General features: G+C 37.4%; 1 protein-coding gene across 1 annotated transcript in view; it reads right to left on the reverse strand.

The window, feature by feature from the left end:
• The window catches only part of LOC114060212 (kinesin-like protein KIF20A), a 28744-nt gene that overhangs the window by 7696 nt on the left and 5894 nt on the right, over window positions 1-15154 (reverse strand). The window contains exons 5-14 of the mRNA XM_027889543.1: window positions 14594-14732; window positions 14323-14507; window positions 11158-11254; window positions 10496-10690; window positions 10292-10403; window positions 8764-8835; window positions 6718-6864; window positions 5931-6096; window positions 1411-1581; window positions 571-710 (exon numbers count right to left, since the gene is read on the reverse strand). Of these exons, the coding sequence (XP_027745344.1) occupies window positions 571-710; window positions 1411-1581; window positions 5931-6096; window positions 6718-6864; window positions 8764-8835; window positions 10292-10403; window positions 10496-10690; window positions 11158-11254; window positions 14323-14507; window positions 14594-14732 (1424 nt within the window). The remainder of the gene's footprint in view (window positions 1-570; window positions 711-1410; window positions 1582-5930; window positions 6097-6717; window positions 6865-8763; window positions 8836-10291; window positions 10404-10495; window positions 10691-11157; window positions 11255-14322; window positions 14508-14593; window positions 14733-15154) is intronic.

Genomic DNA, 15154 nt, shown 5'->3' on the forward strand with positions numbered 1-15154 from the left:
CCGTTAACGACTCAAACAGCAGGAAACTGATTTAAACAAGAGTTAAGAGGAAGTGAATTCAGTCTGAGCAATCTGGACACATTTTAAAAAAATTCCCGAGTCAGTAACATCAGTGTAGGCAGACATAGTCATTTATAAGATAGTAAACTAACAAAGGCTTGTAAGTCATGCAGAAGAGCTCACAAGAGAATTACAACTCAAGCTACTTTAAGCACATGCATGAATATTAACATGACCAAGTGTATGTTTTGGTACAATCATAAGCCTCAGTGGCGTACCTGTAACAATCTTGCACATCTGCTAAATAGTAATAACATGTCAGGACAAGCTCCAGTAATTACAAATGAAACAGAGAAAAGTTCAACAGAAACAGCATTACTTTTTCATTGTATGTGGGAAGAGTCTGATCTATACAAGTTTAATATTCTTTCTCCCCTTTCCATCAGAGGTTTTGAAACTTCTCTAAGTAACTTGAATGTGCATATATATATATATGTACATACATAAAGATGCATGCATTTGCATATGTGGAATCCTTTCAGTCTCAGAGAAGACTGAAATATAACTTACCTCCAGGCTTCTTCTGTTTCTAGCAGCTGTCGAAACATTGCTTCTGCCATCTCTTTACGTATCTTCACCTCCAGAAGGAGCTTACTTCGCCTTTCTGCAACCAGCTTCTCCTTTAAGTTCTCTGTAGTTTTCAAGAGGTCCTAAATTTAACATAGTTCAGAAAACAAGCCAGAAACACATATTGATAGGCATGTCAAACAAAATATTCACATAGGCAGCCATCCACAGAGGGTACATTTACAAGTCTGTGTTTTCAGGGGGACTGCACCAAAGGTTAAGTATTCTCAAACATGAATTTCTACTGCAAAGACAACCTTTGTCCATCGTCATGGTTTCTGCTATCAAAAGCTTCACTGCTGTTTTGGCATTTAAGTACTAGTTTCTACAACTGTTTAGCATAAAGCCTACTTGAGTTTTACAGTTTATTACTATTAGATTGTATCGCTTTGCTTTTAAAATGTTGCATCTTAACTCATTCCTACTGTTTCCAAAAGAGCACATAAAACTAAATAATGTTATTTTAAACATACGTGCTGCTTCCTTACTCTTCTCATTGAGCAATTGGTTGAATTCCAAATTTAGCACTTGATCTAACTAGAAAGCCACAGGCATCCTTCCACAACTACACTGAACTAGGCCACATTGAAGTCTAGGTCTGTCTGACACTAATCATAGGCTTAAACTTCCCATTTGACGCAGCTCCCAGCACAACTCCTATGCTGAAAGATTATATTAGATAACTATCTAATATAGATTACATTAGATAATTAGATAATAATTAGATATCATAACTAATGGCAATTGCTTTCTTGGTTCAGTTTTAAGTAGATGTATATCTACCTCGTGACTCAGAATGGTGATGTCCACTTCCTCTTCTGCAGAGGTTTCAGTACTGTCAGGAAAGTCATCTGCAGATGTGTTAGCATCAAAGTGCATGATAGCTTTGCCATCACCTCCAGCGAGCTTGGGTGAAAAATAACCAAAACTTTTCGGTAGGATTGTCTGGATAACCTGGAAAATCCAGGGTTGATTTATCAATGCTTGTCAGTATTGCAGAATACCAGGAAGACGTTGCATGCATGCATTGTTGTGTTTACACAATATTTAATGATTACAAGAACATTAATGAAATCTTATGTCTTTTAACAAGAAAAAAATCAGTATGACCAATAATACTCAAAAAAAAAAAAAAATCTACCAGTAAACATAGTATGCTTGTCTAGAAATGCAGTTTCTCTCTCCCTAAAATAAAAGGGTTTTAGTATAGTTTCCTGAAAAGATAATGAAAAGTAGTAAATCCCTAAAACATTTGCTCCTTCCTGAAATACCATGACCAGAATTCAGCAACTCATGGTAGTTACATAAAGATTTTAACCTGGTATGTAGGACAGCGTACCAGAGAAGTTTGTCTCTGCAGTGCACGCTCATGGTGAAAGTTGCAGCTGAAGAAAATCAGAAAAATCATACTCTGAGATCATACTAGACATGCTATTACAGACATAGTAGCATGTCAGAACTATTCCATGGCACCAGACTAGAAAATTATTATTTCTGTCATGAAATACAGCATAGCCCACTATCCATAAAGGCCCATTCCCTGCAAGCAGCAGCTTCCAGGGAACCTGAATAAAGTTAAGGCCAAACATCAACACCAAGTCCTGAATTTAATGGGAGACTGACAAACAAAGGTAGCAGAAAAGCCTCAAAAGCACATTAGAAAACAGCCCATCCCCATGTGCCAAAACACAAGCCAGCAAAGAAAAAGACTGTTCTGGCTGAATAGAAAATTTGGCTGAAACTTGGGGAGAAAAAAAAAAAAAAAGGCAAGAAAGTCAAGAGGACAAGGATATCATGAGTTTATGCAGGAAAAAAGCTGAATATAAACCCAACTAGAATTAAATCTGGCTACTGTCATGAAAGACAACAAAAAGTGTTTGGTTTTTTTTTTTCCCTGATACATCAGCAATAAAAGGAGGGCTAAGAATGATNACCGTAGTGTGCTCGGCTGGCAACTTGGTGTTATTCTCCGTTAACGACTCAAACAGCAGGAAACTGATTTAAACAAGAGTTAAGAGGAAGTGAATTCAGTCTGAGCAATCTGGACACATTTTAAAAAAATTCCCGAGTCAGTAACATCAGTGTAGGCAGACATAGTCATTTATAAGATAGTAAACTAACAAAGGCTTGTAAGTCATGCAGAAGAGCTCACAAGAGACATACAACTCAAGCTACTTTAAGCACATGCATGAATATTAACATGACCAAGTGTATGTTTTGGTACAATCATAAGCCTCAGTGGCGTACCTGTAACAATCTTGCACATCTGCTAAATAGTAATAACATGTCAGGACAAGCTCCAGTAATTACAAATGAAACAGAGAAAAGTTCAACAGAAACAGCATTACTTTTTCATTGTACGTGGGAAGAGTCTGATCTATACAAGTTTAATATTCTTTCTCCCCTTTCCATCAGAGGTTTTGAAACTTCTCTAAGTAACTTGAATGTGCATATATATATATATGTACATACATAAAGATGCATGCATTTGCATATGTGGAATCCTTTCAGTCTCAGAGAAGACTGAAATATAACTTACCTCCAGGCTTCTTCTGTTTCTAGCAGCTGTCGAAACATTGCTTCTGCCATCTCTTTACGTATCTTCACCTCCAGAAGGAGCTTACTTCGCCTTTCTGCAACCAGCTTCTCCTTTAAGTTCTCTGTAGTTTTCAAGAGGTCCTAAATTTAACATATTTCAGTTCAGAAAACAAGCTAGAAACACATATTGATAGGCATGTCAAACAAAATATTCATATAGGCAGTCATCCACAGAGGGTACATTTACAAGTCTGTGTTTTCAGGGGGACTGCACCAAAGGTTAAATATTCTCAAACATGAATTTCTACTGCAAAGACAACCTTTGCCCATCGTCATGGTTTCTGCTATCAAAAGCTTCACTGCTGTTTTGGCATTTAAGTACTAGTTTCTACAACTGTTTAGCATAAAGCCTACTTGAGTTTTACAGTTTATTACTATTAGATTGTATCGCTTTGCTTTTAAAATGTTGCATCTTAACTCATTCCTACTGTTTCCAAAAGAGCACAAAAAACTAAATAATGTTATTTTAAACATACGTGCTGCTTCCTTACTCTTCTCGTTGAGCAATCGGTTGAATTCCAAATTTAGCACTTGATCTAACTAGAAAGCCACAGGCATCCTTCCACAACTACACTGAACTAGGCCACACTGAAGTCTAGGTCTGACACTAATCATAGGCTTAAACTTCCCATTTGATGCAGCTCCCAGCACAACTCCTATGCTAAAAGATTATATTAGATAACTATCTAATATAGATTATATTAGATAATTAGATAATAATTAGATATCATAACTAATGGCAATTGCTTTCTTGGTTCAGTTTTAAGTAGATGTATATCTACCTCGTGACTCAGAATGGTGATGTCCACTTCCTCTTCTGCAGAGGTTTCAGTACCGTCAGGAAAGTCATCTGCAGATGTGTTAGCATCAAAGTGCATGATAGCTTTGCCATCACCTCCAGCAAGCTTGGGTGAAAAATAACCAAAACTTTTCGGTAGGATTGTCTGGATAACCTGGAAAATCCAGAGTTGATTTATCAATGCTTGTCAGTATTGCAGAATACCAGGAAGACGTTGCATGCATGCATTGTTGTGTTTACACAATATTTAATGATTACAAGAACATTAATGAAATCCTATGTCTTTTAACAAGAAAAAAATCAGTATGACCAATAATACTCAAAAAAAAAAAAAAATACAATCTACCAGTAAACGTAGTATGCTTGTCTAGAAATGCAGTTTCTCTCTCCCTAAAATAAAAGGGTTTTAGTATAGTTTCCTGAAAAGATAATGAAAAGTAGCAAATCCCTAAAACATTTGCTCCTTCCTGAAATACCATGACCAGAATTCAGCAACTCATGGTAGTTACATAAAGATTTTAACCTGGTATGTAGGACAGCATACCAGAGAAGTTTGTCTCTGCAGTGCACGCTCATGGTGAAAGTTGCAGCTGAAGAAAATCAGAAAAATCATACTCTGAGATCATACTAGACATGCTATTACAGACATAGTAACATGTCAGAACTATTCCATGGCACCAGACTAGAAAATTATTATTCCTGTCATGAAATACAGCATAGCCCACTATCCATAAAGGCCCATTCCCTGCAAGCAGCAGCTTCCAGGGAACCTGAATAAAGTTAAGGCCAAACATCAACACCAAGTCCTGAATTTAATGGGAGACTGACAAACAAAGGTAGCAGAAAAACCTTAAAAGCACATTAGAAAACAGCCCATCCCCATGTGCCAAAACACAAGCCAGCAAAGAAAAAGACTGTTCTGGCTGAATAGAAAATTTGGCTGAAACTTGGGGAGAAAAAAAAAAAAAGGCAAGCAAGTCAAGAGGACAAGGCTATCATGAGGTTATGCAAGAAAAAAGCTGAATATAAACCCAACTAGAATTAAATCTGGCTACTGTCATGAAAGACAACAAAAAGTGTTTGGTTTTTTTTTTTTCCCTGATACATCAGCAATAAAAGGAGGGCTAAGAATGATCACCATCCTTTATTGGATGCAGATGGAAATATATGGTGACAGAAGATGACAAGAAGGCTGATGTACTTAATGCCTTCTTTGCCCCAGTCTTTAATAGTTGTCCTCAGGGTCCTCAGCCCTCTGAGCTGGAAGACAGAGGGAGCAGAATGAAGCCCCCACAAACCAGGAGGAAATGGTCAGCGACCTGCTACAACACATACAAGTCAGCGGGGCCAGAGGGGATCCCCCCGAGGGTACCCAGGGACCTGGAGGAATGGTTTGTTAAGCCACATTGTTATTAATTACTTGCACTTAGCTAAACAGGAGAAATGCAGGTGCAAAAGATCTCAGACTACAAAATAAGAAAGTGGCTACTCCTTTTACTACAACTGTCCAAGAAGTTGTGAATAACTGTCATCTTGTGCAACAGATGTTTAACTGCACACAGGCTAAACAATTCATCAAAAGCTTGAACTGAAATCTTGAATTTATTCAGATATGTGGTATAAGCAGTCATATCTGAAAGTGCTCTGAGTACTTTTTTTAGACAGAACAGGGGTGGTACAGAATCAACACCCAGACAACTACAGTTACTTGAATTTCGTATGACCAAAATAGTTTTGAGGATGGGCAAGACTACTAGAAGACTTTTAGAGGGAAGCCACGTGCAGAAGAATTAATGTGATGCATCAGAAGTCAGAATCATACTCAAATCCATACAACCTGATAATTTCACAAATCAATAGTGATTTAAAAACTGCAGAATAGCAGAGAAAGTAGACACACTCTTACCTGTCTGGCTATAGCTGAAAATTTCATTACATGTAGTGTTTCATCATATGTGGAAGCGTGCTGATTGATGTTTACAATCATACAAGCTTTGCCTTTCCCACAAAAGAATGGCTGAAACAGACGAGTCAGTTTGCTTTCTCTGAATGGAATATAGCTTGGCTTCATCCTCATAGAGGAAAAAGAAAAAAAAAGTTGTGAAACAAAATTTTAGAACTATGGGATATTGTAGCTTACCTTAATTCTGTTTCTCTTTTTCAAGAAAGAGATCTTGTAGGATGCTCATAATTAAGCCTAAGCTATTCGACATTAAAGAGCAAGGTTTTTCCTGGATCTCATAAGCTTTCCAACAAGCTGAACTATTTAAAAGTAGTCTAGTATCTGCATCACAGTTCCCTAGTGTTTCAAAGCAGATAGTGGAACAAGCCAAAAGCTAAATACAAGACATCTGTCAGCTGCCTGATGAATCTACCCGTATAATTTGGAGGTGGAAGGAAAGAGGACAAAGTGAGAGTTCAGTACACAAAGTACATTGCTCATACACACAAATGCACCCAAAAAAAAAATCATAGTAGTTTTCTGCAAATTGCCCTTTATAGTTCTCCACAAACAACAGTTTTAGGGAAAGAATGTTCTTTTCAGGTATTCCAGTGACATCTGTAATAGAGAAGGCTTACAAAATTCTGTAGATTTCCATTTTCCTGACTCTGCAAACTACTTGCAGAAACATAAGGGGATGCTTGGGTTTTCAACCTAAAACTTGGCATGTTGTAAACAACTAGTCACTTACTTCGGATTTTGATTTTGTTTCAATGCTGCAATGCATTTTCCAAGGATATGAAGAGAATTGTTAATATTTCCTGCTTCTTTTAGTCTGTCTCCAAAGACATGTGTTTTATTACACCTCTCTGATCCAGCCAAGTCACAGAAAGACAACCTGCACAAAAATTATTCAGAACACACATGTGAACTTATTTTTAAGCAGTATGAAAATAGAACATCACAACTTTTTATTTCTTAGTGTGTCTGAAGCACAAATGAGTGATTTTTTTTTCAGCCAACTTAGATCACAGAATTAATTGTACTTGAATGTCGAGCTTTTGTCCAGAAGGCACTACACGCGCTATTCAGCACTAACCTATCTATCTTCCCAGTGTATATAAAGATCCTCGAACAAAGTTGCTGATCCTAAGGATAGTCTACTCAGCACAAAGTAGGCTGCTTGTACCATTCATCTAAAACTTTGTGGGCATTCTAACACAGAATTCAGTTTGGAAGCCCACATTTTGTTGTAATTCTAAAGTAAGGACTCCCAGACAGGATGAGATGAATTTCTGAAACAGTTCTGCACAGTGAGGCTACAGAACAGAAGCTCTTTGATAGTCATCTTCACCAATTCAAGTGCTGAGAGGATTGCAGGATAGTAGTAAGCTTCAGTGCACTGCAGTCTGCCTGTTTTGGATACAGAACCATCTGTTCACTATTGCAAATAGGTCAGAAGTCCTTCCCAGCTCACCTTAGAGCTGTTTGCTTGGCTATAGCAATTTGTGCTACTAATCTCAGACCACTGAACTCACACCACTCAGAGGCAAAGAATTTAATCAATTTTACTTCACATTAGGAAAGTCCCTGAAATACAGGAAGCTCTGGAAGTTGGATGATTTATGCGACCAAACCATTACTCACTTATACATAAATCTATTTAAATAAAGTAATGCCTTTGTAAGACCATAACCTTTCACATAGCTGAAGTAAGTCCTATATATATTAAAGCACATATTTCAATTGTGTGAAAGAGTATGGTCTCATGTTCTTTATCCCTTTCAGTAAAAAGATGAAAAGCTTTTTTCTTTCTTAAGCAATATACAAACTCTGTCATTCACCCAACAGCTGCTACAAGCTTTGCCAGGGCAATACAGCAAAAAACCCAGATGTAGTCATTTCCTCAAGTTATCTTAAGAGTATTTATCACTGTAGCATCTGACATTAGAAGGTGTTAACTCACAGGGAGGTATATTTATTACCATCTCTGCTCAGCAGAGAAAAGGGAGAAATCAGTAGATTCTAGAGGGGCAATTAATCAGAAGAAAAAAAAAACCCACCCAAAAAAGCTATATAAATGGCTTCAAGACAAAAGATTAGGCTGCTTCCTCTAAATCACAAAAGAACAGATTTAAGCATAAGGACTTAACGATGCTCTCACGGTGTGCACCTACATTAGCATCTTAGATTAGGAGAACGGTTTTTAGGCAAATCACTTATGACTGCCCTCCTACAGTAGACTGGGTCATGGAGCAGTCTCAGAGCATGTCACCGCATTCTTTTTGGATGATAGGCTTTAATATGAATTCTAGAAGCACATCAAATATGTTGCCACAATTGTTCAACTGATGAACTCTAATCTGGTCCCAAAGTAGAAAGATTATATACTGGCATAGATTGCACCTTGGGTCTTCAGCACTACCTGCTGCACCTCAGTTTTAGAGATCAGTTTCTATCAGCCAGCCATCTGAATTCTTACCACATATAGTGGTACTACTCTGTCACCATCTCCCCATTATGTAAGACAACATGCCTATTTCCCTCGATCTACATACTACTGACAGTTTTAACAGGTTACCTCCAGCCAAACCTTAACAGAATAAGAGACAGGAAGACACTTCTAGACCTGTCCCTTTTGGGCTTCCAGTCAGTTTTATGTGGCCAGTCCTGATTTCTGTCTCAGCTCTCAGAGAACTTATTTATTAAGAGAAAGTTCACCAGTTTAGTATGCTTACACCTTATCAACTTTTCCAAAATATTTACATTCTGGTAATCATGTGAAGCATTCACTTACTCTGAAACTCCAAGAACACGTGGCTCTTGCTCATCAGTTAGGTTTAGCAGCCTGATGGAAAATATACTGTGACTGGAATGGAATAAAAGTCCTTTTAATAATCACAGTTATGAAAATTAAGTAGTCACTGAAGCAAAGGAAAATTTGTACACTACAGAAAGCTCAGTGCTCAAGAAACAACAAGAATTAATTCATTACTTTATGTTAGTTACCTTTGCAATGTATTCATTCAGTAGTAAAAAGCAGCAATAAAAGCTGTATTTTGTGACTTTCTATTTCTTTGCGTACAGGAAAAGGAAAAATATCACATGAAGCCTACCAACTGCCTTGGAAAAAAAACAAGCCCCTTAAGTCTGCTCTTCAAAAGATGAGTACTCTGGTAGCCACTTTGTATAGAAATTTTTGGCAGTATCTGAACTCAGTATATCTGAGGAATTAACTTAGAAGTAAATGGTGGGGAGAAAGGACTAAGTTCCACAGTTCTGTAATTTTGCCTACTTCAATATGCAAGGTTATTTCTTCAGTATTGAAATAATTCTCTTTTCTAGAAACGTTGAATTTGTAACACTCAAAAATCCAGTAACTCTGGTTTTGACACGAAGCTAGAAAGGCAGTGGACATGCTGTCTGAAACCAAACAGAAAAGTCACAGAAGCAGCAGTGTCCTGTTCCCAGTTTATCTGATAAATCAGGAAGCACAGAAGACAAACTTCTCCAGTATATGCCTAAAGCAGCAGGTATTAAGCATAAAAGTCTGTCACAAAAGCATGAAATTTAGCAGCAACTTTCTTTAGCTAATACAGAATACTATAACTCTTGCTTTCTAGCAAAAAAGCAGGCTTATTAACACTATGATTATATTAGCTAAAAATACAACATGGCCCTTCCACATTTAAAGGACAAATTAGTAAGAGGTCATTAAAAACCAAGAAAAGCAACGTTTTCAATAGACATTATTCCACTTTCTCTATTTTCTCCCACTGCATCAAAAGCCAGGTTCTCCCTGATCCCTCTCCAGAGCTGGGTAAAAGCTAGCTATTCCATTCTTGAGGTAGCAAGTAAGCTCATCTTGAACACAGCAGTCTAAAAGCATCTAGATAATCTAGCAGCACTGCAAGATACTGCATGATTTGCTCCTTCCTACATCCCCTAGTGACAGGCCCCAGGTTTACAAGAATTATACTCCCATTATCTAAGAATTAACCAGCTTTTCCTTCACCATCCTCACACAGCCATTCTCACTCAGCACCCATTAGCATTTGCCAAGATACATAGCCCTCTTGGCACTCAAAAATTAGTGTGATCTGATATTTTTGGTTGTACAAAGACATGAATAGCAACGCAAATCCAGCTATTAATAAAGTCATAGAGGCTCTCCCCCTTTTCTTTCAGAGAGAATTTCACAACAAAACCATAACAGTCAAGGAAAGTATTAAATCACTATTGGAGAATGGTTCATTTCAAACATATTCTAAAGTCTCCTCTTTCCCCTCCTCCTTCAGAATATGTTTAAAATTAGAGGAATAAACCTTCTACTTGATTGCTCATTCATTCTAGTACAAGCAAAGCTTCGGTTCTTGTTTCCTATTTTTAGTATTTTGCAGGCTTCTTCAGTGCTTTGAACATTAATCCACTTTAAATCTGGGAAAAAAAAAAAAGACACCTTTTACATACAATTCTGATCATAAGAGAAATTCTGTGAAACTGTCTAGATCATAAAACAGTATTATTACCTTTAATATAAGAATTTCCTTCTTGATCCTCACAAATTCTTAAAACTCTGCGCCTTTGAGTCTTTGAAGATAATACATTTAACAGGTCATACACATATTCATTATAAATTTCACAAAAAGAAATCCACACAGATGCTTGTGTTCTTTGGTGCATATTAGTCCTATGAACGTCAAGTGGAACAAAGTTCTTCTCTGCTAACCCAAAACAGAAAAAAGTTCAAAGACCATCCAGCTCATTAATAAATCTTCATTCAGTACATAGAACCTTCTAAGAGGAAGAGGCTTGGACATATCTGTGTTGTACAATTAGATACATAGTACTGTGTAACTTCGACATCACCCAAGAATGTTCAAACTTCTCAGCAGTCATCTGTACCCAGAAAATGCCCAAGTTCTAAGCTATTACCCCCACTCTACCACAAGCTTCCAGCAGTTTATACATTGCAGAACTTAAGTCTCCCTCTTCCCCAAAAGGAGCAAAACTATTGAAATATTTTTACAGTTGCTTCTTCTCCAGAGCTGAGACATTAAAATTTAGTCAAAAAGTATATATATTTACTTTGTAGTACAATAGAGTTTTTTTAATCCACCAGTAGTTACCCACTTATATTTCTAAGTTTCTATTGTTTTTTTTCCACATACACAAAAGTTTTCCACTTTACCTAGTGAATTAGAAGGATGACTGTTTGAGGTACAAGTGGAAGGCTCCAACTTCACATCACAGATATTTGTCACAGTACTTAAGATGCTCTCTGTCTCCTTGAGAAAATAAGAAACTGTTATATCCACATGGACAGAGTACAAGGATAGCAGAAGTTAAAAGCTATAGTAATTCCAATACTTAAGATTTAAGTACTGAAGTTGTTTTAAGTGCTATACCAACCTTACTATGGCTTCAGGTGAAATATTTGTAACGACAATGAACTATCATCAATAAACACTCTTTCCTTCACAATAATTATTGCTTACTGCTACTCCCAGCAACCTGTTTTGGTGGCCAATTGCTGCTAATATCAGAGATTTAACTTCACAGTCCTGAGAGAAACAAGATTCTGTCAGACTGCAGCAGCCCAGACCACCTTTATGACCTGCTGTACAAATCTGAACAGTCAACCAAAAGGATTGGAGTAGTAGGTTTCCCCTAGGAATAATTGACAGGGTGGTAGACAGTGGACAAACCAAAACAGCAGAGATTACTGATTTGTCTGCTTGTTGCAAATCACTGGCTCGTGCCAGGTCTGTGAAAGTATGAGTCAAACTTACTTTTAAGAGTGGAATAATAGCTTCATAAAAGACTTAAAAATCTGAAAAACCAACAGTCTAGGTTGGTTTAATTCAGACTGAATTAAAAGGCCATTAAAAATAGATAAAAGCATAGTTTCTTTAAGCACACACATTTGCTGAATTTCTTCACGTGAATGAAGTTATTTAAAACCTGCCCAGATTCACCAAAGCACAGGCTTCAAATTACCCCGGGAAAACTTGTGCAACAAAGTAGCAACTCCCACTACTTAGAGATTCCAACATCTTTACAGACTACCTTCAAACCACATCTTTTACAAACAGAGAAGCATGAAGCCGTACTTTCAGATCTTCCATTTTAAAGATAAATAGCATAAAATAAAATACAGCAAAATCATACAAGTGACCATTTTGCAAAGGCTGTACTGTCTATACGATTGTGTTTATTGAGTAGTTAGAATTATAACCACAGCACGGATTCTATTCGTTGTTTGTGAAGTACAAAGCAGAACTCTAAAGCGGAGTACGGGACTGACACAGATGGTATCCCGCCTATGCATGTCAAAAATGTAACAGTATGAAATGCAGTAACCACAGTGTTTGTGCCCATGGTAAGTTTTCTTCAAAGGTATTGCAACAAAAGTGAGTGAATTAGCTACATTGCTATACTGCTCTTCAAATCATAACACCAAGTACAGAAAAGAGCCTGATGAGTGCCTGAAAACAAGTGGGAACAGGAACTGACATTGCTAACAACAGAAGCTGACATTAATAGAAAATACAAGGACAGGTGGGAATAGGAACGCAAGCGGCTTTTAATCCAGTAAAAACCAGTATTTAGTCCCATGAATGGAACCACAAAAGAGAAGGAAGGAGAGGGTGTGAACCCTGCTAAGCAAGAGCTTTTGCAACAATACTGTATGCAGAACATAAACAGTAGAACAGTAAGCACTGCAGTAACTCCAGGCAGTTAAAACAGAATGAAAGGAACAGCAAGCTTTTTCTGCATGATGTGTAAACTGAGCCTGGGAAATGAGCCTACAGAAATCCATGTAAACTAAAACCAAGCCCACGAAACCATATCTCTTCTCAGATTACAAGCTTGAGTGAGCATCCAAACAGTGATGCTATTCATGCACAAGCTATCAAGAAGTACAGCTTCAGAACTGGGGATTGCTGAGGTATCAGCTATGAAGCATTGTACCACACAAACAAGGTCTTGCCACATAATAGCTTCCTGATGCATTTTTATCTTCAAAACAAGATATGTGACTTCCAGACATTGAGCTCCTGCTTGTTCCTTTTTCCAAAGCTGTAGTTTCCATAAAGTTTTGAAAAATATTTACCTACTCTCCTCTCGATCGTCTCAATTTTTAAGACCCCCATCCCTGTGCGTGCACATACAGACACTTTCAAAACAAATATGCAATCCTTAGCATCTTTCAGATTTTTCATCCAAGATATTTCCTCAAGAGCTAACCAGACTCAGACTAAACAAAGTTTTGTTTTGCAGAGTTTAAATTAAGCAACAGAATTTAGAGTGGAACTTTACATATGAATTTGATTCATAGAAGGATATTCTTTCAGGGTTAACTGGAGTACTTTAACAATGTTAATATTAAAGATCGCAGAAAAAAAGAAAACCCAGTCAGTCATTACTTCTATACTTCCCAGAATTCACTCAGAGTTGCCTTGAATGTTAATCAGCTGAGCCTTCTGGGATGAAATGCACAGAATCACAGTTCAGGTTAAAAATGTTCTCAACAAAAGGAGCCAAGCCAGACATCTTGTGCCAAGTTGCAACTGGGCTAAGAAGTGTAGAATAGTCACACAAGGATGCACATTTTCTGGTGAGATGGTTTTCTTACACTGGAAACAGAAATTACTAGATACTAGGAACAGGAGGTTGCCACAATAAAGACTTCTCTATTCCACTTACAATCTTCAAAGACCAGAGTTAAACACACACACTATTCCCTAAAGCAGACTGGAATCCTTTCAGGACATTAATTTTGTGTCATCTCACTTCACTTGCTGAATCAGAAAGTTTTCTTACGAAGGTACATAAAACACAGGTTTATAAACTTTTTAAATCTGCCTTAAGACTGTATTCCACCAAAAGAGACTCTTCTTGCCTTCTTCACTGCCATCTCTCTCCTGAGATAATAATGTCACTTGAATGACTGCACCAAGGCCCAGCCTGGGAACCTGACCTACAAGAAGAATCACTTAACAAGAAGCCGGTTTTTAGATAGATCCTATAAGCTCTCAGACTTTTCAAGAGTAAGTGTCACCACAGTGTTGTCAGAACTACTCTTCTGTAGAGGGAACTTTTTCTATAGAAATTCAGATTTGGCTTTGCAATGGTCTTCGGTTTGAACTGTGTGCTGCAGAAAGTTCTTCCAGTTTACCCTGAGCTCCAAAAACAGCCAGTTCTCTTATTCCAAGGTTCAACAAGTATCCATAATGTAGATTTATATAAATCTAAAGAATCAATAGTGGAATAGAGATTTTAAAAACTTCCTGTCTCACAGAACAGCTTTAGGAAGCTTCATTTGGTAACAAGGAAGTATTTGGTCACTGACCTCTTTCAGTGAGGCAAGAATAGCTGTTTTTAAGGCTTCTTCTTGTTTAACTTGTGCATCTTCTAGTTTCTTAACATCATTACTCAAATACGGCTTGAAGTTCATCTTCAGATAATGTCTTTCCCTTATGTGGTTAAAAATCACATCAAGCGAGCGAGGTAGGATACCAAGATCTTTTGAAGTTCCTTAAAAATATTAAAAAATTAAGTGTAGACATTCATATAGGTTTGGTTTTTATAGGTGTACTTTTACACATGCAAATATTTTATACCTTGGATTGTGAATGTCTTGCCTGCATTTGTAACCCCATAAGTAAACACCAGTCCATTCACTCCATTAACATATGCTCTTACTATTTCTTTCATTGAGCTTTCAAAAAATTCACTCTGAGTAGTTTCTGGTCCAAAGACCTTGGAGAGAATGGGGAGAAAAAAAAAAAAAAAAGGAGTGACAAATTGCACAAACAAGTTTAATAAGTCAAAATATTAAGCACTCGTTAACAGTGACTGGTTTTTTAAAACAAGCTGGGTAGGAGATACCAGTTTAGCTTTCTGTCTTGCCTGAACCCCTTCTGATTCAACATTTTCTCTTGGGTTCTCTCACAGGATGCCTGCTTAATTCTGAGAGGCACTCAGGCTTGCACTCATTTTTGAATATTTTCCTACTCCTAAAATAAACTGCTCAGAATGCTACCAAGCACATGCTGTGGATACTTTCAAGAGCTCTGCTGGTGATGTAAAGCTCCCTCCTCACTCTGCACCAGTTACCCACAACTGACAAGAAAAATCAGCATTACAACAGTCTAAATGATTCAATCCCTGGAGCTGTTTAT

The sequence above is a fragment of the Empidonax traillii genome, unplaced genomic scaffold (assembly GCF_003031625.1).
Source record: "Empidonax traillii isolate 1590-97213 ecotype Southwest subspecies unplaced genomic scaffold, ASM303162v1 scaffold264:size1143063, whole genome shotgun sequence".
Taxonomy (NCBI): domain Eukaryota; kingdom Metazoa; phylum Chordata; class Aves; order Passeriformes; family Tyrannidae; genus Empidonax; species Empidonax traillii.